Here is a 21238-nt window from a genome sequence, read left to right as displayed (position 1 = left end):
TCTTTGCAGTTTCCTTACAGCGTCAACCTATGGAGATGTCCTCAATGAGAAATGTGCGTTTTGAAATCTACAAAAAAAAACAAACAAACAAACAAACAAACAAAAAAAATGTAGTTACTGTGTTTAACCGTTTAGCTTCAAATTCATGATTTCATTTGTGAGCTGCTCCTTTGTGATGTTAATGTCACCCTGCTCTTTGCTCTTCTGTGATATATGTGCTTTACCATACTCTGTGTTAGTGCCACATGACTTGCCCTGGTTTGGGGCCTTATCCATGGTGCCCATTGATGGTAACTTGGTGCCACATGGAAGCAATTGTCATGGTTACCTAGGGGAAAATATTACTAATTAACTTTCATCACAAATGTGAACTTACTTTTGAAAAAGCCTCTACAGAGAATTTCTCCTCCAAGCTTCAGAAATTTTCCAGATCCACTTTGAAATCTGGTGGAGGTTCTTCTATGTCACACTGAAAAACACAGAATATGACAGTATCTCTTTGATCCACATTGCTATTCAAGTATAGGAACTAATCTCTGATCCCAGGACTGAAGTCCTCCAGTCATCAGCAATCAGCATGCATGTACCAAGGATATAAAGATTTCCTACTCACCAGCCATACTGAAGACACCTTTTTATGTAGTTCCATGAAGACAATAGGTGGATGATGACCACACATGAGAAATCATCATGGGGGTGTGGGGAGTATGTGGGGGACATTATGGAGAGAATATCAAAGGTGCACTATATCCCCTATAATGCACCTTTGTATAACAGTATACAGTACATCCCCAGGTCTCCTATTTATATATATATATATATATATATATATATATATATATATATATATATATATATATATATATATATATATATATATATATATATGTGTGTGTGTACACTGAATTGGCCCAAACATTATTGCTGACTAGTGGAAGTCTGTACTCTCCTGGGTTTTACTGTACACAATTGTAAGTTGCTTTGGATAAAAGTATCAAACATAAATGTAAATGAATGATCTTGTATTAACTACAAAAAAAAGTATTGTTATAATTTACATAACATAATCTAAGCAATGTAGCTGTTGAGATTATGTTTTGTTTTTTTGCTTCTTTTAACAAGTCAACACTTTTTGTTAATGCATGGATTATGTTTATGTCTTTTTATGAAGTACCTGAATTGAGTTATGCAAAAATAGACAAAGATGGATGTTCATAACAATGTGGTCATTGAAGTTACGTACTCCATCTTTCCACACCTGATACCTGTAAAAGCTGCCACGAAGGCCACAGCGTCCATTTAGTTTATGTCGACAGTTATTGAGGACAGCTGCAAAAAATAACTTTTCTTTTAAAAATGTTTTTAATTTTACTTATTTGTGTAATAACATCATACGTTCAACTTTAGCCACACTGAGCTGTGATTACTATGAAGGTAAATATGTTGCAAAACACAAGAGCTTGTAGACTTGATGTGAGAACAAAAATCTGAACTTGATTGTTTAAATTTTCACTTGTATAAAATATTCACACATATGTGAGCTGAATTTGAAATCAGAGAAAAAAACAAAACACATGTGGACAAAAATGTGATGTTGTATGTTGAAATTTTCACTCATAGAAAATATTCACACACATATGTTCTGAATGTGAAGTCACAGAAAAAAATATCCACAAATGTGTAGATTGATATTTACATAAACACAATGACAGCTGCAAACTTGTAATCCAACATTAAGTCTTTTTTAAATTTTTTTTTACTTGAGTCCATTTTCCAGTGCAATCACAACCCGGTGATTACAACCTCTTGAATCAGTCACTGCATCTTCTCAAATGTGCTCTCTCGCATCACAAAGTTACAAGTCTGCGTGCCTTGACTTTTGCAAAACTTGACTTGCAGAACTACTTGTAGCTGTGGTGGTGGGCGTGGGTTGCAATCAATTTACATCTGATTGTATTGTGTTTATGTAAATACACAGCATATAGCTTGAGAGCCATTGCCCAGGATGAAAAAGCTAAATACACTAGCTTATGTAGCCAACATTAGCCTTGTTATGCAGTGTGTCCATGCTTCATAAACACTTGCAGATGCAACCGTTGCACAGATTGAAATAAAAAAACAAAAAAACAAAGTCAGATTGCAGAAGTTAAGACTATCACTGTAAAGTTGATTAGCTGAGAAGTCCCCTCACCAGCCCAGGTAAATGCATACTGTGAGTCAGGAGGAATTGGTGCTATGCATGTGTAAATGTTTCTGTGTAGATGCTCCAGCAGCTTAGTAATGTATGATCTGAGCTGTTGAAATAAAATCTTTTCTCTCACATGTGAGATCTTCTCATCTCAACTCAGGACATTCCTTCAGCACCCCTCTGCAACAAACACTCAGCATTTACAACTGTCTTTGTAGACATGGTTCAGTACACGTGTGATAGACCTAGGCCTTATGACAGTATCTGTGTTGGCCTGCCTCTGCTTCCCTCTTTCCAGATTCTCCTGGATGGTGTGGCCCCTCCCACCTCATTATGGGATTGGTGTCACCTGCTTGGAGCCTTTATAAGATAGGTGATACCCAGATGGCTTTCTCTCTCCCTGCTGGAAGGCTGGTGTCTTTCAAGCACTCAGTTTGGTTTTGTTTGGGTTTTAATTGTATTTAGTTTAGCCTTGGTTCATGTTTTTGACTTTACACCTCATAGTTTGCTTAAGATGAGTTGTCTTTAATAAATTATTCATTTACTTAAGCTGTTATTGTGTGGACCTCCCTTCTTTGTTATGTTCCTAAATGAGCCGGGTATAACAAGTGCAAGCTTGTCTGGAATCTGACCCCAGGACCTCTCGCAGCATAACACATTTGTCCATCATTTAGCCGGTAACCAGTGTATTGAACACATAGCTGCAAAGGTGACCCATCCTTTGTCCTTTGTACTTCTTTTAATGAGGCAGTTATTGAAAACAGTTTCTACAGCCTCTGTTATCCAGTCGTCCAAATGTTTGATTTGTCTGAATTTCCTCAGGTGAATCTACAGTGTTCGGCAGACACAGCCTTTGATTTTGTTTAGCCCAATAAAAAAACAATGGAATGATGCCTCCAGTCTCATGCCTTTTCTTCCATCCTGTTCCGAGTCTACTTCAAAAAGCTGTTGATGATGATTTGGGAAATGAAGCCCAGTCCAGAAGGGATTAATGTTGCAAATAATTTTGTGTCACACACAAAGGGCATGTCTTGCAGTAAACTTGTTTAATTCTAAACAATCTGAAGCCATGTTAGATTATTATGTTGAGATTTAAAAGTCTCAACATATGCTTCCAGACAATATACTCAATAGTATGTTCAACAGAATATTCAAGTAATTAACAACTGCAACAGCTTGCAGTAAGGTTGATCATCTTTATTTTAACAAACAGTGAACACAATGACTCAAAGAAAGTTAAAAAAAGAGATTAACATTTCATGGGATTAGATTTGTTTCATAATAATTGAACAAAATCTCCCAAGAATCAAACAAAAGCATTTTTTTAAAAGTGAATAAAAAAATGTTAAACCAATAGACAACCTCAAAGGCAAAATTGACACTAAAATTATACAAGAAATTTGATTACAAAATTCTATACTTTTCTTTCACCGATCAGCATCTCTCTCTTATTTTTTGGTTTCAAATGATTTTCACTCACTTCCAATTAAATGTAACACTCACCAAAAGAGGGAGTCAGTCATACATATTGTGTAAACTGAATAACTTGTTACAATATGGATAAAAACTGCTGCTTTTGAACTAGACACAAAACAGGATGAAAGTAAAGGCATGGGACTGGAGGCATCATCCCACTGTTTTTTTTTATTGGGCAAAAACTTTTTTGATTTTATTGAACAAAATCAAAGGCTGTGTCTGCCGAACACTGTAGTTTCACCTGAGGAAATTTAGAGAAATCTTAACATTTGAAGTGTTTTTTTCTGTTATTCCAAATTCAGCTCACATGTGTGTGAATATTTTATACAAGTGAAAATTTAAACATCCAAGTTCAGATTTTCATTCTACAAGTTCTCACATCAAGTCGACAAGCTCTCACATTTTGCAACATATTTACTTTCATAGATTATGTACCTGCTGCATCTGCTGCGCCATTTCTCAATTTTTATTTTATTTTATTTTTTTGCAAATGTACACTTTTTAATGCTGGGAGGATAAAGATCTATATAATTTTTTTAAAGCAGTACAAGCTGTTACAGTTTCAATTGGACTGAAGGCTGTACTACGTTGGATGTTGACTTATTGTCACGGTCCTCCATTGGCCAACTGAGGGTTGAAGGGTTTAACTGGATGCTCACGTTGTGCCCCCTGGTCTACAGGTCGCAGCCGGACCCTTCTCATTGGTCTTGCAGAAGCAGATGCCTGTTCGGTGTGATTTCTGGCTCGCCATCTTCCTTCCCCAGCTTCAGGTGTGCAAGCACCAAGCGATCCTCACAACTAAAACCTGGCCTGTTGAACAACAGTGCAATATATATACAAATATTTTAGTCTTAAAATATTTCATAACAAAATTAAGTACTTGAGGAGAACTACAGTAGAACCTAAATACAGGTCAATTGTTAATTTAATCTTAACTGTACTCTATAATGGTGGCGCCATTCACCTCACTTTACTAACAAGGCTAAATTTGACCATTAGTGATGTGTCGTAGCAAATGAGTCGGCTCTATGAACCGGCTCCTTTAAGTGAACAATAGGAGCCGGCTCCTGACTGAGAGCTGACGGTCTACAGAGGGACTGTAGCTGCCTTGTGCTGTTTTTATACCAAACATAATGAAAAATTATGGTATTCTGGAAATTATAAGGTTTAGTATAATTACTTTGAATCATTTAAGTGATATATGTGCACACATATCAATCAAAGGTCAGAACATTGCCAAATTTGGCTGAATTATAAAAGCAAAAAGTCATACTAAATGAAGAGCCGTTTGGGAGCCAAAAGAGCCAGTTCTTATTGCTGAGCTGAGCCAAATGATCTGGCTCACTAAAAAGAGCAGGAATTCCCATCACTATTAACCATGCCTGTTGCATATTAACCTCTCAAGCTGCTTTACATAAAGAAAAACCACAAAATACACAACATAAAACTTATTCACACTGTCTTAGATTAGCTACTGCTAATTTCAGCTGCACACTCAGCTTGAAAAACAGGCTAACTGATGCGTTAAAAAAATAGTTTTAAATCCTTGTTCAAAACTCAAACAAAAAAACAGAATTCAGCAACGTAGACCGAAGGTGGACGCAAAATCCTCCAAAAATGGGAAAAAAATAAAGATTTATATTCCTCAAAACTTGCTTCTTTACTCTTATTTTTCTTCTCTCCTCATTGTCTTTTCTCTTGCAGTAACTGCTGCACCTGTTAAAGGAACAGCACACAAAGTAAAAAGCAAAATCAACAGTGTAAACTACTATTATGGCTGTTAATGTTAATTAACTTAATAGCTAATGTTATTTAATTTGCTTAGATAATATTTATTATTTATTTAAGCTTTTATTTGTTTAAGGTTATATTAACCTGGGTTACATAAGGCCTTGTAAATACAGCAACATTAATGTAGTGATGTATTGACAGGATAATGGTTCTTCTTGTCTTGCTCTTCACATTTCTTCTCCTTAGACTTCTCCCCATCTTATTCAGTCCCTGTTACTATCTCATCACACAGGTTCTTCACTCCTGCTCTACACACTACATCTTTTCTCAACCTCGGGTTGCTTCGTTGGAGATGCACTATAATTTTTTTGTGTGTGTGTGAACAATGAATTTATCCAATTAACAAGTATTGCCTGTGTAGCCAAAAGCCTGATATAGTGTATTCCTCTTTGACAAACACTAGTAGTAACACAAGGGGTTAATATGAGGGGTTACAAGATAATTAAAGGGATATAAAAGAACAAATTATAATTCAATTACATCTTACGGATTCTAATCAACCTTAAAATAAAACAATCTGAGAAACAATCTGTCCCAGATATTGTTTTAAAAGGGGATGGGAAGCACAGCCATAGAGCTCCATTGTCATCCAAAAACTATTAAAGACACATCAATGCACTGTGTGACATGTTCTTTCAATATGATGAACATGCATTGGCATGTAGTTTATTTAGAATCAAGGCTGGAAATACTTACGAGGGCACCAACAATTAAAATCTACCTGATGCAAATGCTCATTTTTATGCAGATGACACAATTTTTGTTTAGATTGGTCATCTATATTTATGCTCTCTGTATTTTGGTTGTTTCTAGGGTGATTTTTTTCCTAATTGTATTAAAAATTTTATTCATGATCTCAGGATTTCATTTCTGTCGCATTCTGATATTTTGTGTTTGACAACTGTTTGCCAAAAAACTATAGTGTCGAGCTGTTTCAGGAACTTAGCCTTTTTAAAAAGAATATGGACGTCTTCAGTGGTAATGAATGGGCTGAGTGCCACAGACAGGGACAAACACATTGTTGGTTTTAATCTTCATGGGATTGTTGACAGTAAGAAAAATACTGAATTATATCAGCCATGTTTTTTAAACTGGTAAAAATCATCTGAACTGTAGCTGACAGTAGTCAGCCACCCCTCCTCTCTCTGCCAGTGTCCTCAGAGAGTAACAAACAGCCACTGAACAGATAAATGGATGGTCAAAAAACCCCAAAAGACCAACTTTACGCCCCGTGGCTGAATGTTGGTCCAGACTGTCTGGATACCAGGTGTGAAAACTGTCTGGTACATTCTTTTCATCCACATTCTCACTCTTCCCTCTGCTTTCTCTCTCCTTTTCTCCTCCTTACCTTGAAAAAAATAAACCCATATTACTCTGAGGCAACATTAGGCAAAAAAATCTCACGCTGAGCTCCTGATTGTTGCGACAATGACATAGCAAAATATATAGTATAGATTTTACACAATGTTGCAATCATAGCAGGAGCCCACAATCATTTCCTGTTTGCCCAGAGCCTGAATTCATAAAGAGAGCATTTTTGAGTATGAGTTTGTACATGAAGGATTTTTATCTCCCAACACGGTCAAATGATAGTTTTCTGTATTCCTGTAGACAAGATAAAAGAAACGGGAGTTACCAGTATCTCCTCTGATCATTTCACTTGCTCCAAATGTTCTTTTGGAGACTTTTGTAAGCTTTGAATACTTAGCCTCACAGCAGTCTATTACTGACTGTGAATATCTATCCTCGTAAAGCACAGCACCAACCTTTCATTGCTTATGACAGGATTATTCTTGTATCTAGTATTGATGATAGTGATTCAAAGGATGTGGATTTTTTAGATGTTCTTGCTTGTCTCGGTTTTGTGCAACATGTAGAGAGTGCAACCCTTAATCTTAGGAGTGTATAGACTTTGTTATTATGAGGGCTATTGAAATAGATATTTCCTCAATCACTGACTTTCCTGTTTCTGATCATTTGTGTGTGTGTGTGTTTCTTAAAAACACTCTGTTTACATCTAAACATTGTGACTGTTGTTGTAAAGTGAATTCTTGATTATAATGACTAGTTTTTTAGGTATCATGGATGCTTTTCCTCATCCAACAGTCTTGTTCAATTGATGACCTTGTGCATTGTTTTATACGCTCTCCTTGGATCTTTGAACAGCAAACTCCTGATACAGCATCCTACTGATATTTTTACAAAAATAAATTAATCTGGCTTTTAATATGGGGTAATCCAATCATGACAACTTTTACATTTTTATCTTTGCTATTTATATAATTATTTAATGTTTGTTTTTGGCCTAACACAGTTTTTAATCCTGTTTTGTGAAGCAATTTGGGCTGAAAGTTGCTATACAAACAAAGTTATTATGAAGATTGTTATTATGTTTATGTAATATGATTAGTGTTTTGTTTTGTTTATCATTTTTTCATCATTAATATGAAGTGGTTGGATCCAGATGTAAGTGTACATCTTGTCTAAATCATCTGTAAACCAGAGAAAAACTCAAACACATAAGGACTCTTTTTTTATACTTCATGGCCAGACATCATAACACTTTATAGAAAGCAGACAGACGCAAGAGGTGTGTAAGAGGCTCTCTGATGTCCTTTGGAGACAGGCAAGTGTAAAAAGCAAAAATGTGAAAAGCAAACATGTCCGCCTTTACTTCTAATCGAGATGCAGTGAGTCATCCTGAGATCAGTCTGAGAGGGAAGGACGAGGAACAGGACAGAGAGGATTACCTGCTGCTGATCTGGTAAAATTTGATCTCTAATGAAGCAGAGATGACACATGGGAGCTTTTTTTTCTTCTTCTTTACGGATACATGCACTTATGCTGTAGCTTGCACAATTTTTTAAGAGCATTCTGTTCTCCTGAAAGTACATTTTATTACATTTCATTACATTTTGGAAATGCTGGTGTTACTAAAGTGCTCTATATGCACCTGAAAACATACATTTCTCTTGTGAAGACAATTGAACTGAATGTCTTCTGCCTTTCTGTGTTATCTTCCAGTTCCTGAAAGCATGAATCGTCTGTATGTGTCTGTGCTGCTCTTTTATCTTGTGCTCGGCTCCCTGTCTCCTACAGGTATGTCAGCGGCTCATATATGGCATTACAAATAAATGGGCTTGACGTGATGATGTACAACAGCAATTCTGAAATGACAGACAAGGTGCGGAATAGTTTTCACACCTTTTTCTGTCTCTGTCTCCTCTGACAGGAGCTGAGGAGAACGACGCAGCTGTCAGGAGCGGGGAGAGGGAAAAGCGAAGCCTACCTTACTGGGGCCTGTGGTCGTCAGACTTCTTCGGGTGGTTGGAGGAACTACGAGCCCAGGCAGCTTACGACGGGATGCGGGACCTGGCTCATACCTTCTGGGCTCACTTCCCCATCAGCAGGGAGTTGGGCTACGATAGTCCTGAGTCCGACTCTCAACTTGAGGAGTGAGGCAGCAGAGACACAGGGTGCAGATGAGAGATTTATGTGTCTGCGGACTGGTATACATCACCTTTGATATGTTTTGATGTTTACATTTCAAACAATAAATAGTTTTGTGACTTCGAGATATTGTAAACACTGACTTTTATAAATATAAATATAATTTTCCCATTTTTTTCTGTCAAATATTTCTTTTTCATTACTTCTGACCTTATTAAAACCCAACATGTAGAAAAAAATTTGAGCCCCACATTTTGCCACAAACTGAGCTTACACATTTGATGAAGGTAATGAAATAAGGAAATAACCATAAAGTATTGTTAATAAACCAAATAAGGAAATATTTCATGTTTTATATGTTGTATGAGGTATGCATGAACAAAAAATCCTTCACAAATACATGTGGAGTATGTTATCCTTCATAGTTATGTTACCTACATTTGGGGTAAATTGGACCCCAGAGAGCTTGAACTCCCCGACAGATCTCTTATGAACAATCATCAACTTCAAATTACAGAAATCCAGACTTATTTGTGATGAATAAAGGGTAGAATTGAGTAAAAACTACTGTCAATCAGACTGTCAAACAGAAGGAATGCATCGTTTTCTGACAAATGAAGCTTTGGCAAAAGTTCAAGAAGGAAGATATCTTCCCTTGTGTTCCTCCTTTATTCCACTGTGTGTGAATGTCTGCTATTTCCTCCTGTTCTAGTTCTCTCCATCACTACCGCTTTCCCACGCTGTCAAAATCCCATCATTCACAATTCCAACGTCACCATACCTGACCAATCATCTTTCTGCCCCACATTCCTCAAACCAATCAGTCTCTAGATGCCGTTCTTTAAATATCACTGCAATTCTGTCATTCTGTGTTTCAGACCTACGATTGCGCAGCCTGCCTCCCTCCCATCACCACCATGACCTCCATGGTAGCCAGGGAGACTCGTCCAAAGGTTTCCATCAACCACCTGCTAGCTCTGCTCCACCACCACCACCAGCATCTAGACTCCAGGGGGATCCTGTCCTATCTCCTATCTTCATATAAGCATATGCTTTATGAAAATTCTTCACACCGATGGAGTTTAATAGTCAAAACTCTTTCTGTAGCTAACAACAATAAATACTGTCATACACTTACAGTTGATCTCTCCTTATTGAACTAACCTCTGAAATATCTCATTAGTTTAAAATCTTTTTGAAAATCCAAATAAATGCAGAAAAACCATGAAGTGTCAAAGTGATAAAACAATGTTAAGTATGTTTACGTTAAGTATGTATTTTTTTTAACTGTTTAACAGTGCTTGAAGTATCCACAACCCCAAACAAAACATTTGGATTGATGAGATGTTGAAAAATGCACATTTGCACATCTTTTAAGTTATAAAAGGCCAACTATCATTTAACTGAGTTTTTCACTGTAGTCTGATTCTGACTTTGGCATTTTGTCTTTTGAGCTGAGAGTGTTTGTTTGAGCTTTGAGGGACATCTGGGACGTCTGTGTGTGCAAAAGGTGTCACTGAAATGAATCTGTCTCAGGTCACGACACACAAATTGTCAAGCAAAGTGTGAAGGGAGGGGTGTGGGGGTAGTGAAGGAACAACAAAGGAAGGAGGAAGCATATATTTCTGATGTTCCAAATGCCTAAGAACAAACAAACACACTGACATATAAGAGAGGATTACCTTATTCTACTTTATCTTTGTCCAAGAACATTCTGGCGCAGATTTGCTTATTTCACGGATCTGTGGCCAAATAAAAAGAAAGCTTTGTACTTGAATCTGAGTCATTGTGTCCATATATGCCAAAGCTTATGAGTATGTGGTGCATTTGGATGGGCAAGATCAAACTGGTTTGAATGTTTTGCCTATGAAATTCCTCACTCCGTCAGAAACGCCATATTCTTGCAGCCCTTCATTTCTTTCACCCCTCGTTCTTGTTTTTTCCTCTCTTCCTCCAATCTCCTCCATGCCTGAGAATTACAAATGGCACCTGAGGGAGACGTGACTCATCAGGGTGTATGTCTATGTGTTTTCAGACTTTCAAGCACAGATTTTTGAAACTCAGAATATTTGAATCCACAGACATCTGTTTTCCCTTTAGTAAATTTGTTTTCCATCCGCAATGGAAATGTTTGCCTGAGGACTGTGAGCCTTTGATAAGACACACTGTAAGTAGAAGTCAGGAACTCGGCCTGCTTCTTATCGGAGGTGTCTGATGCTTTGAATGAATAAAAACACAGGGGGAAATCATATCTACAGGCACGCCTGCACTGAGAACGGAGGCTTGTGCCTTACAATGAGCTTTACAACATGCCATGACTCAGGCTGTTCAGTTCAATTCATCTCAGAATGTGTGTGAGAGGGCACGCAGCAGGAAAAATGCAGGCTTCGTGAAGAGGATGTAGCCACATTACGAAGAGCCTGAATGAGGAAATAAGGAAAGCAAGATTTCATAATTCACCCTCACTCTTTTCTTCAAATGTATTCCACTACCCCTCTGCTCTTTCCTCAGCATGCACAGTCTGCTTTTTTGTGCTTTATTTTGTTCTGTTCTCTCCAAATGTATCATAAAAGAAGTGCAGTCGTCTGCCAACTTCTGGATTCCTGCATTCCAGCTCTACCTGTGAGAGACACAGAGACTGTTTGTAGCCTCAAACCAAACGCTTTCCCTCTCTGACACACACACACACCTTCATCGTATTCAGAGTTCAAGCTCAGTCAAATGAGAATGTATGAATGAAACCTCTATAAAGTAACTGCCTTCATTTATTCTGCTATCAGAGAGGCTGTTATGACTGACAAACACAGTCGCACCAGTCAGTAATTAATGTCTAGGGCTGTGACTAATAATGATTTTCATTATTGATTAATCTGCTGATTATTATCTTGATTAAAAAACACCCCTCACAATTTCCCAGAATGCAAGCCAACATCCACAAATGTCTTGTTTTGTCCGACCAAAAGTCCAAACCCCAAAAATGTGCACTTTGTTATCATAGAAAACAGAAAATATTCTCATCTGAGAGGCTGTAAAGAGTTAATCATTTGTCAGTTTTGCTTGAAAAATGATTTAAAGTTTCCTTCCACTCAAAAATGTGTTTTGTTCATTGTAACCTCACTGTGACGTTTGAGCCTCACTGTGCAGGATGATGTATGTGCAGAGTTTGACACTAGAGGGCTGTTTTCACATCCATCTGCTTCTCTGTGCTCGCCTTAAATCCAAACTTAAGATGTGTACATACAAGCATGATTTGTGACAATAACAAATGATCAATAATAAATCGGAAGCCAATCATGGTCCAGTATGCAGTTTACAAGAGTGATGTGAAAACTTGAAGCCTCCAGTGGACAAACACTGAGAATGGACTTTCCAGTGACGTAGGAGACATTTTTCATCCAGCAGTTAAACTTTGAACTATATGTAGAACAGAAAGAGTAGATCTTAGTAGTAGCAATCCAACTTTTTTGTTGAAAAACCATATCAGACACAAAATATCATTCAGATGATCAACATTTTGTCAAATAATTTATTGCCAATTGATTAAATGATTAATCTAGTACTTATTTAATCTTAATTAATGTCATTAATGTTCATTCAGACTTAGGTTGTGTATCAAGAGGACATCTTTGGAGGAGTGGCGTTATCTTCCTGTGCTACAGGTTTAATAACTCAAGGGGGCAGCTTTGGCTGGAGTTTCAGTTCTGAAACGATAAATACAGTTAAAGACTAAATATTTCCAATTCGTGCTGAGTGCAACTAATTTCCTCTGCAGCATCACACATTGCAATAGCTCACTCAGCTTCTCATACAACCAGGACGCTGAATGACTGATGTTTCAAAAAAGAAGAAAAAAAGAGATCCTTATGTCTTTTAATGGTCGCTGGCTTTCTCTCTTGCCACTGTGGTATGTTCATGCATAAAAAAATCCAGAGAGTTTGAATTATTGTACACACTTCTGTATCACACATTTCTACTGCAGTAAACTGCTTCAAAAATCCTGAACTACAGTGTTTTGAAATCCTGAATATCTCTTCTCTGCATTATAAACCACAGTCAGTAACAGGGGAATTCTGCTTTTTCTTCCTGGAAAAGTACCTGAGACGCACATGAAAATTCATTTAAGAGTGGAAAATCTTTCAGTTGCAGTCTTGTTTCTGTAGGCAGGGAGGTAAACGACATTCCAGTGCCATAGGCCAGTTTCCACTTGGAAAGTCTGGGTTGCCGCCCACTCTTCCCTCTGGTTGTGCAGCACTTTATGCATAGCTGTAAAGACTCTGACCGGTTGGGGAAAGATGGCTTCCCAGAAACTCTGTTTGAGGTTAATGGGGCTAGCTGCATTGCTGACACTGTTGGCTACTAGAGGTGAGCTCAATCTTTTTCTTTTTGTTGCGTTTTGTCTCTTTTCACTCTGCTTTGATCATGCATGCTGCACTTTTTTCACCCACATACATCTGTCCTTCATCCTCTGGCCTTGAATACATTTCTAGATTTTTGTGGTAGTCTGGTTTTTTAACAGTAATTTCAGTTAAAAAAAAAAAAAAAGATGAATAACTGCATGTCTTGCAGAAAAATGGAAAAAGGAGCCTGTCTAAAAAAATGTTTGAAGACAGACAACTTTGTTTTTCGAAACATAGCACATATTTGAATATATTTCACAAGCTTGGATGTAATCAAGCTTATTTTATTCATTTCAGTCGGGTGGGAAACTGAACATGCACAAGACTTACTTGAGATGGGAAATCTATCACAGTGAACACCATGTCTGCTTTTATTACTGTCAAAGTTATACTGTTATTAAAAACAAATGGCATGTTTTGGAAAGTAGTTGGCAGTCTTGTAAAGAATAACTGGAATAAATTGACTAAAACAAGCAATAATACTGGAGTGGCTCTTAACTGAGACAGCTCTCACTATATTATTGTCTTTAGAAAGGCTTTTATACACTTTTCACCAGCTAAGAATTAATTCCCTCTGAGGTAGAATAACTTGAAAACTTTCCGGTCTATAGTAATAACCCCAAAGTCTGTTACATGGTGTTCACAGTGCCGTCACCACAGCTGCAGAATTGCACTGCAATTCCAGTTGTTTCAGGAAATACCTCACAGATCCCTTTTTTTTTTTTTCTTATTAAGTTTGGTTATCAATCCTCTGATTCCCACAGTACCAAATGTGTGCCACAGGGCTCTACTTAAGGCCCAGTGTTTTTTTTTAATCTCTATATGCTATGATATAACCTCACAGTTATAGTCAATACAGTTTCATAGCTGTGCAGATAGCAGCCTACTGTGCATCTCCATCTCATCTTGTAACGCTGAACAACAAATTATTGTTCTGATAAAAATAATAAAAATGCACAGTGGGCACAACTACATCAACTTTCTAACATGTTTGTTTGTATTTTTTCCCCTTTGTTTAAACACCAAACAGGATGCCAGATATAAAGTGGGCTGTCTATAGGTGTATTTTTCAAAAAGTGAACCATAACTAGTCAAACATTTGTCTTCTTTAGAAAGAAACCTTCATATGCACATTTTGAAAAAGCATTCTCACAGCTCTTAATCATTTACAGTGTTGTTCTACCCTCTGACATTTGTTTGACGTTACTTTTACATGCATTAAATATCCAGATGTCAGGAGGATCACTGCTTTTTAATGACGACTGTGCAGTGACATACTGCAGAGGGAATGTAGGGAGGAGAAAAGATTAAAAAGTCCCTCTGTGGCCATTGAAACGAGAAAAGTTTTGCTGGAATCTGTTGTTCAAGGCTCATTTGCATGACAAACTGGAGAAAAACATGTGCAAGCAATTTTCTCCAACGGTATCCTTGTGTTCCACCTCTGTACAACTGCACACTGAAAATGGTTTGTGCTGAAGCAAAGACAGACTCTACTTCTAGATATGGACTGGATGTCTGTACATATTCTGAGATGCATAGTATAGATTTAGCTTAGAAGAAAACATTAGTATTATGTTTCAGCTTTTCAGAAAAACAGATGAAATAAAATCTCTTAGACTTATGGAAATGCTGGCCAAAATGTCGGTGTTTGTACAGAACCATCAAATGCCACTGAAACGTGCAAAAAGGGACAGGATACCTCATTAATGCACACTTTGTGTGTGTGACCATTCGTCACACAGTGTAGCTGTGCTCCAGTGGGAGAGACGATCAGGAAGGGAGACGTCATCACAAATACTGTATATTTAAATGCAAATTGGCCACTAGCTAGTTTCCTTTGATGTGAGTTGGGAACTTAACATTTGCATCTATAAATGAAAACTGAGCAAAACTGAACAAACTTATTTAAAATTGTCCAACTAAAAAGCAACTTCAGATGTTCTGCTTTACTGGCAAAAACCTACAACTTTTACTCATTAAGTCTCAGATGACTCTTTTTCACAGATGTATCCAGTGACGGCAGCAGCTTGCACAAGATCTTAAAGAGAAGAGATGGTAATATTCACACAGTTTTATCATACAGTTGATACAATGAACACCTGTGGTAAGTGCCCTTTCATTCTTCTGCCCTTATTGTGTCTCCATCCAGTGGCAGGAGCTGGTACTGTCTCCTCAAAGTCCTCCGTCGCCGTCACTCCTTCCAAGGCTCAAGAGTTCCTGGCAAAGCTGAGCAGGACCAAAAGGAACATTTGGGATCGCAGTAGACCAGATGTACAGCAATGGATTATGCAGTTCATGTACATGGGCTATGATGAGCAGGTGAGTTTTGTTGTGTTCCAGCAGAGTTTCACCCTTGAACTCATGACGACTTGCAACAGAAACAACACTGATAGATGTTTTAAAAAGCAGAGAGTTCCTAACTTTAGAGTAAAAAGATTTCCGTTGAGCTTCAGAAACACACACATTCACACACAGATTACAGAAACACTAAAACTACAGACACAAACTTTCTGTCATCAGTCTCACTCTTACCAAGACCTCACGCTTTGTTCACCTTTTTTCCAACATCAGACTGACCATAAATTTCTCAAATTATGTGCTGCCAATATTATTTTTGTAAAAATCAGTTTCCATATCCTAATGTGACTCACTTGTATGTTACCTTAAAAGACCACTCAAAGGATTTAGTGTTATAAAGTTGGGGACTTTGGAGAGACATACCACAAAAGAGCAGTAAAAGATGAAGCAGCAGAGGCCTTTCCTCAAGACATTTCCTGACTTTTGGTGCCTCTTATGGGTGAAATTGCAAATACACTGGATCCTTCACTTCCTGTAATGCAACTCCAAAGTGTCTTTTGTTAGATCCTCCCCTCTAAACTCCAACCGCTGAGCCCTGTATGTAATTTCTGTAGTAAATTTCTTTAATAAATCTGAGCCACAGTTGACATCATACAACTTTTCACAGGCTGAATTTTGAATAATAAATTGACGTTGATGTGTAAAATTGGTGGGTTACCCTTAAAGAGTCCCTCCAGGTTTAATAATGAGCATTGACTTTAAACGATTAAAAACCCTGAAAAGCATGAAAACCATATTTTGTCTGTACTGTTCTCACTGTTTTAAAGTGGGCAGGACTCAGTAGGAAAAGGTGACACCACACTGTGCACCAATCAGAACGTAGCAACATTTAAATCAGACTCTGATGAAAGTTGTGTGTGTTGCCAGGCAACTGTCAGCTAAATCTTATCAAACTACAGCCCTGCAATCCTTATGAAACAGATTAGCTGAGTATTTTAGTGTTATCTGAGGATGTTTTTTCAAAACTTAAACTTACTTATTTAGTCATGAACATTTCATTTTATTGAGAAAAACTGGATTTTAAACCTGACAAAAGATAAAACATACAAAAAACATAAATACGAAACACACAAAAAAAGATAAAAACACAAAAAAAGATAAAACAGATAAAAACTTTATCTGGATTTTATATACCTCAGACATGTGAAGGATAAAAATGTGGAGTGACAAAGGTAGAGTAAGTTGTACTCTCATCTGATGTCTGAAAAATAATTCCTCACAATGTCGCTGTCTGACTGAATGAATAAATACAAACGTTGAGCTGAATACATGAATTCCCTCTCAAACACAAATATAACCGCACTTACAAAGCAAGTTTGAGTTTTCTTTCAGGTCAGTGGCTGCCATGTCAAATTCACCAGGGACAGTAAGGAACGGATGCACAAAATAACCCCCTACCACCACTACTATTGACAGCTGAAAGCATTTGCGTTTCAGCCAGTACAGCAATATCTCAAACAGCATGCATGACACTTAAGAGTGTATGCCATTTGCTGATGCTTCCTTAAAAGGTCAAAGCTGTCAGAGCATTGGCCTTTTCAATGTTTGCCTTTCATGCATGTTTATTTGCCACAGCTGTGCCTGCCAACAGTCTCAGTGGACACCTTATCATCTGCGTTGTTAAGGCTGAGTTTCCTAACAAGTCTGTGGTGTTTTTTCCTCACCAGAGGCTGGAGGCTGACCTATCGTACTGGATGGACCACGCACGCGCCAATGACCAAGGGCGTCAGCACCACTATGATGAAAATGCCCCAATGGGTCCGCGTGACACTTCGTCTTACAGACATGGGGCTAATGTCAACTATGACTACTATTAACTCCAATCTCACACACAGTGGTTGAAGGGGTTTGTTTCTTCATCAGCCTCCTGTCTTCATTTTGAGAGAATACAGCCTGTGATAGTCTGTAGTTTTACACCTGTCACACAGCTGTCAACATCCAAGTACTCCACAGCTGCTCTGGCTTCTTCGTCTTAATTGGTTAGACCCAGAAGTATAACCCCCTTGCAACTCTTTCTCACCATCCTTACATACTGGTTAGAAAACACAGAAATGTGTTTTTGCTCTCATTAAACATTGCCTCTGCTCTACAAGTAAAGCTGTGAGGCAGCTGATTTGTATGAAATAATTAAATTCTTGTCTTATCACTTGACAAAATAAAGATACTTGGCTCCATATTGCCTGAGTCCCCTGTTTTTGTAGAAATGTGTCACATACACACAAATGTCTTCTTCCCTAATTTTATCATACACAAAATATTGGAAATATTTTATTAAAATAGCATCTTCACCTGAAATTGATAATGCACATCCTGACATGAGATTTCACAAAGTAAAACACAATGCAGTCCTGATAAACAGGTAATGATTGATTATCTTTCTGGAGGATTTATCCAGTTCTGCAGTGCGCTGCATGAACAGCCAACAGGGTGCTGCCAAGCCACTGATAAGAGGACAAAACATCCAATGGAAAAACAAAGTCAGTTAGCTCATCTTCGGAGACAAAGTACCATCAAACTATTAAAAAAAAAAAACAAAGCACTGAAGCACAGTACAAGCTGTTTGCAAGATTCTGAGGTTGGCGATTTAAATAGCAAAAGCACAAATCCACAAAAAATGTAGTTTGAGATTTTTTTCTCTTAAATTTCTGTTTTTGATTCAGTCTTGTCCATCCAACAACACAAGCTCCGGTGAGGAAGCCCACAGTGCAGCTGCTGCTCCAACGCGAGGCGACATCATCTTTTTAAAGAGAGTGAAAAAGTTATCTCTGCTTCTCAAGAAAAGACATCATATCCCAAAGTGCACTACTCAACAGTGTGTTTCAGACAGTTGCTTTTCAAGGGTCCTCTGAGGAGTCTTAACATCCTTCTGTGTTGTGTGGAGAGTCTGCGGTGGGAGACCCGACCTCAGTTGTGTCTGGGTCGGCCTTTCTTCATGCGGGCGGCTTTAGGTTTGGGGATGTACTGGTTGTTGGCCTGGTGCTCCAGTTCTCTGCTGAAGTACTGGATGGTTTTGTTCAAGCCTTCCTCCAGGGGTACCTATCAACACAAGACACAACACGTACAAGATAAAAATACTGCCACTCAAACAAAAACATTAGACACTATGCATTATAGCTAGACTGATACATCAATTGACAATATATAAATTAGATATTGGCTGTAAATGTCATTTATAAACTAATAGTGTAATCCACAGTTATTGATAAGATATTGATAGAGACTGCTCTCCAAACACACCTGCACAATGTCTAATATTATGTTATTCATTAAGTCGTCTGATAACTTTTTTTTAATAAATTGTGAAAGTATTGTTCATCTAGAGTACTACTGGATCCCAGAGTTTCCCCTACCATTGCACTGGACCTGGTTTTATCTTCTGGTTGTTTATTGAATAACCTGCTTTGCAGAGAAGATTCAAGATTCAAGATTTTTATTTGTCAATTCTCTACATGTGCCAAACATACAGAAGAATCGAGAAAACGTTTCTCAGTATCCCGCGGTGGCAACATTAAAGTAAGAGAAGTAAGACAATAAAGTGCACAACAAATAGACATATACCAAAAATAAAATAAAATATATAATAAATACATTTAAAAAATAAAATATATGTTGTCCTGTATAGTGCAAATAGTGCAGCAGCATGATATTATGCAGGAGTAGTGCAAAAGACAGTCCGTTTCTGAAGGTCAGGGTTCAGAGTCCAGGGTGTCCAGGGGGGAGTAGGAGGGTGGGGAGAGAGTTCAGCTTCCTGACAGCCTGGTGTACGAAATCTGGTGGAGCGGGCACGGAGGCTTCGGTACCTTCTCCCTGAGGGCAGGAGGCTGAACAGACTGTGTGCGGGGTGGCTGGCGTCGCGCACAATGGTGGTCGCTTTGCGGGTGAGGTGGGTGTTATAAATGTCTTGCAGGAAGGGGAGTGGGGCATCAACGATCCTTCCAGCTGTGTTCACGATGCGCTGCAGGGTTTTCCAGTTCTGGTCGGTGCAGCTCCCACCCCACACAGCGATACAGTAACTGGGGTTTCTGACCCTAAACTTATTTTGTTTAATACCTCATTTTCCAGTACCATAAGCGGCGAAGCACAAGTCACTCAATCTCATTTTTTCAATTCATTCTCAGCAGGTAAATTTTGCCAAGTTCTGGCCTCTTCTGACCTCCAGCTCTGCTCCCCAATGAACACCTCCACTTTTTAAAATTCTTTTAATTCCACTTGTGTAAATATTTTAGACAATATTGCTCCTGGCATTTTTTAAAATGCCATCTCTGAGCCCTCACTTGATAAATGTTAAGAGTTTTTATCATTTTTCTCTAATAAGGTTCAAGCTGTTAAGAGGAAGGAAACTCTCTCTGACCTTTGCTATAAAACAGCATTTAAGTCAGTCACTACTAAGCATCTAACCAATGTCATTACTAAAATGAATCATCCTCCTGTTCACTGGACATTCTTCCAAATCACTTCTTTAAAGAAATATTTCATTCAGTCTCCCCATTTGTCCTTGTGATTTATCTGGTCAAGTGCCTGATAATTTCAAATCTTCTGCAGTTCAACCACTTCTCAAAAAGCCATCTCTTGATCCATTCATTTGAATGAACTTCTGCCCAATATCTAAACTTCCCTTCCCGGCTCAGGTCTTGGAAAAACTAGTTGCTGGACAGCTTACTGCTCATATGAATAGCAACAGGCTCTTTGATAAATTTCAGTCAGGTTTTCGGGCGGGTCAACTGCTGGAGGAGATCAGGCAGGCTAGATCCGTTTCTTCTTTTAAATCTTTCTTCAAAATGCACTTTTCCAGAATTTCTTTCTCTTTTAGTAATTCATACCTCACTTGTCATTATTTCTATAAAAATTTTACTTTTGGTACTTCTGGTAATTTCTCGTGTTTTTATGTCTTTGTAAAACACTTTTTAACCTGTTTTTGAAAAGTGCTACATAAATAAAATTATCATTATTATTATTATTATTATTATTATTATTATTATTGAGCTGTATTCACCTTTAAAAAACAAAACAATCAATATACAGTATGTTTCACTAGAGAGCTTCATTGACACTTAAAAAATATCAGCTAGGGCTGTGTCATAATGTGCTGAATAAAGCATATTCTTGTCTTGAGGACAGGAATTGCACCGTCATGTCTGTGTTTGACTACGGAGATAATCCTTTATTCTCATGCTACTCGTTCTACCTTAAAACAACTTGATGCAGTTCATTATTGTGCTTTGCACTTCATTACATTAGATAAATATCTTACACATCACTGTGTACTTTATAAAAAAGTAGGCTGGAGGAATACTAAGTCTTTGAATACTAAGTCACATACTGACAAAAGAATGTTGAATAATTATTCTAATATCTAAGAAAAGTCAACATCTGGGTCTGTTGTGTGTCACACATACCACCGGCTCCCAGCCGAGCATCATCTTGGCTTTTCGGATGTCAGGTCTTCGCCTCTGTGGGTCGTCCTGGGCCTCTGGAAGGAACTGGATCTGACTCCGGCTTACTGTGTGTGTATGAGAGAAAGAAAGATAGATTGTTATTGTGAACTTTGCCTGAGCATGAAAACTTACAGGCACCTTAC

General features: G+C 37.9%; 2 protein-coding genes across 2 annotated transcripts in view; one reads left to right on the top strand and one right to left on the bottom strand.

Annotated features, from left to right (window-relative positions):
• Positions 1–13176: 13176 nt before the first annotated feature.
• ecrg4a (ECRG4 augurin precursor a) lies at positions 13177–17836 on the top strand. Its single transcript, XM_042426007.1, has 4 exons — positions 13177–13267; positions 15307–15357; positions 15452–15621; positions 17328–17836. Exons 1-4 carry the CDS (start codon positions 13198–13200, stop codon positions 17475–17477), a joined length of 441 nt encoding a protein of 146 aa, XP_042281941.1. The 5' UTR covers positions 13177–13197; the 3' UTR covers positions 17478–17836.
• Positions 17837–17915: 79 nt separating this feature from the next.
• Positions 17916–21238, bottom strand: part of uxs1 (UDP-glucuronate decarboxylase 1) — a 53172-nt gene continuing 49849 nt past the window's right edge. Inside the window, exons 14-15 of the mRNA XM_042426006.1 lie at positions 21057–21160; positions 17916–18696 (exon numbers count right to left, since the gene is read on the bottom strand). Of these exons, the coding sequence (XP_042281940.1) occupies positions 18565–18696; positions 21057–21160 (236 nt within the window). The 3' untranslated portion in view covers positions 17916–18564. The remainder of the gene's footprint in view (positions 18697–21056; positions 21161–21238) is intronic.

This window comes from Thunnus maccoyii, chromosome 11 (assembly GCF_910596095.1).
Source record: "Thunnus maccoyii chromosome 11, fThuMac1.1, whole genome shotgun sequence".
NCBI classification, from domain to species: domain Eukaryota; kingdom Metazoa; phylum Chordata; class Actinopteri; order Scombriformes; family Scombridae; genus Thunnus; species Thunnus maccoyii.
This window is presented reverse-complemented; position numbering and strand designations above follow the sequence as displayed.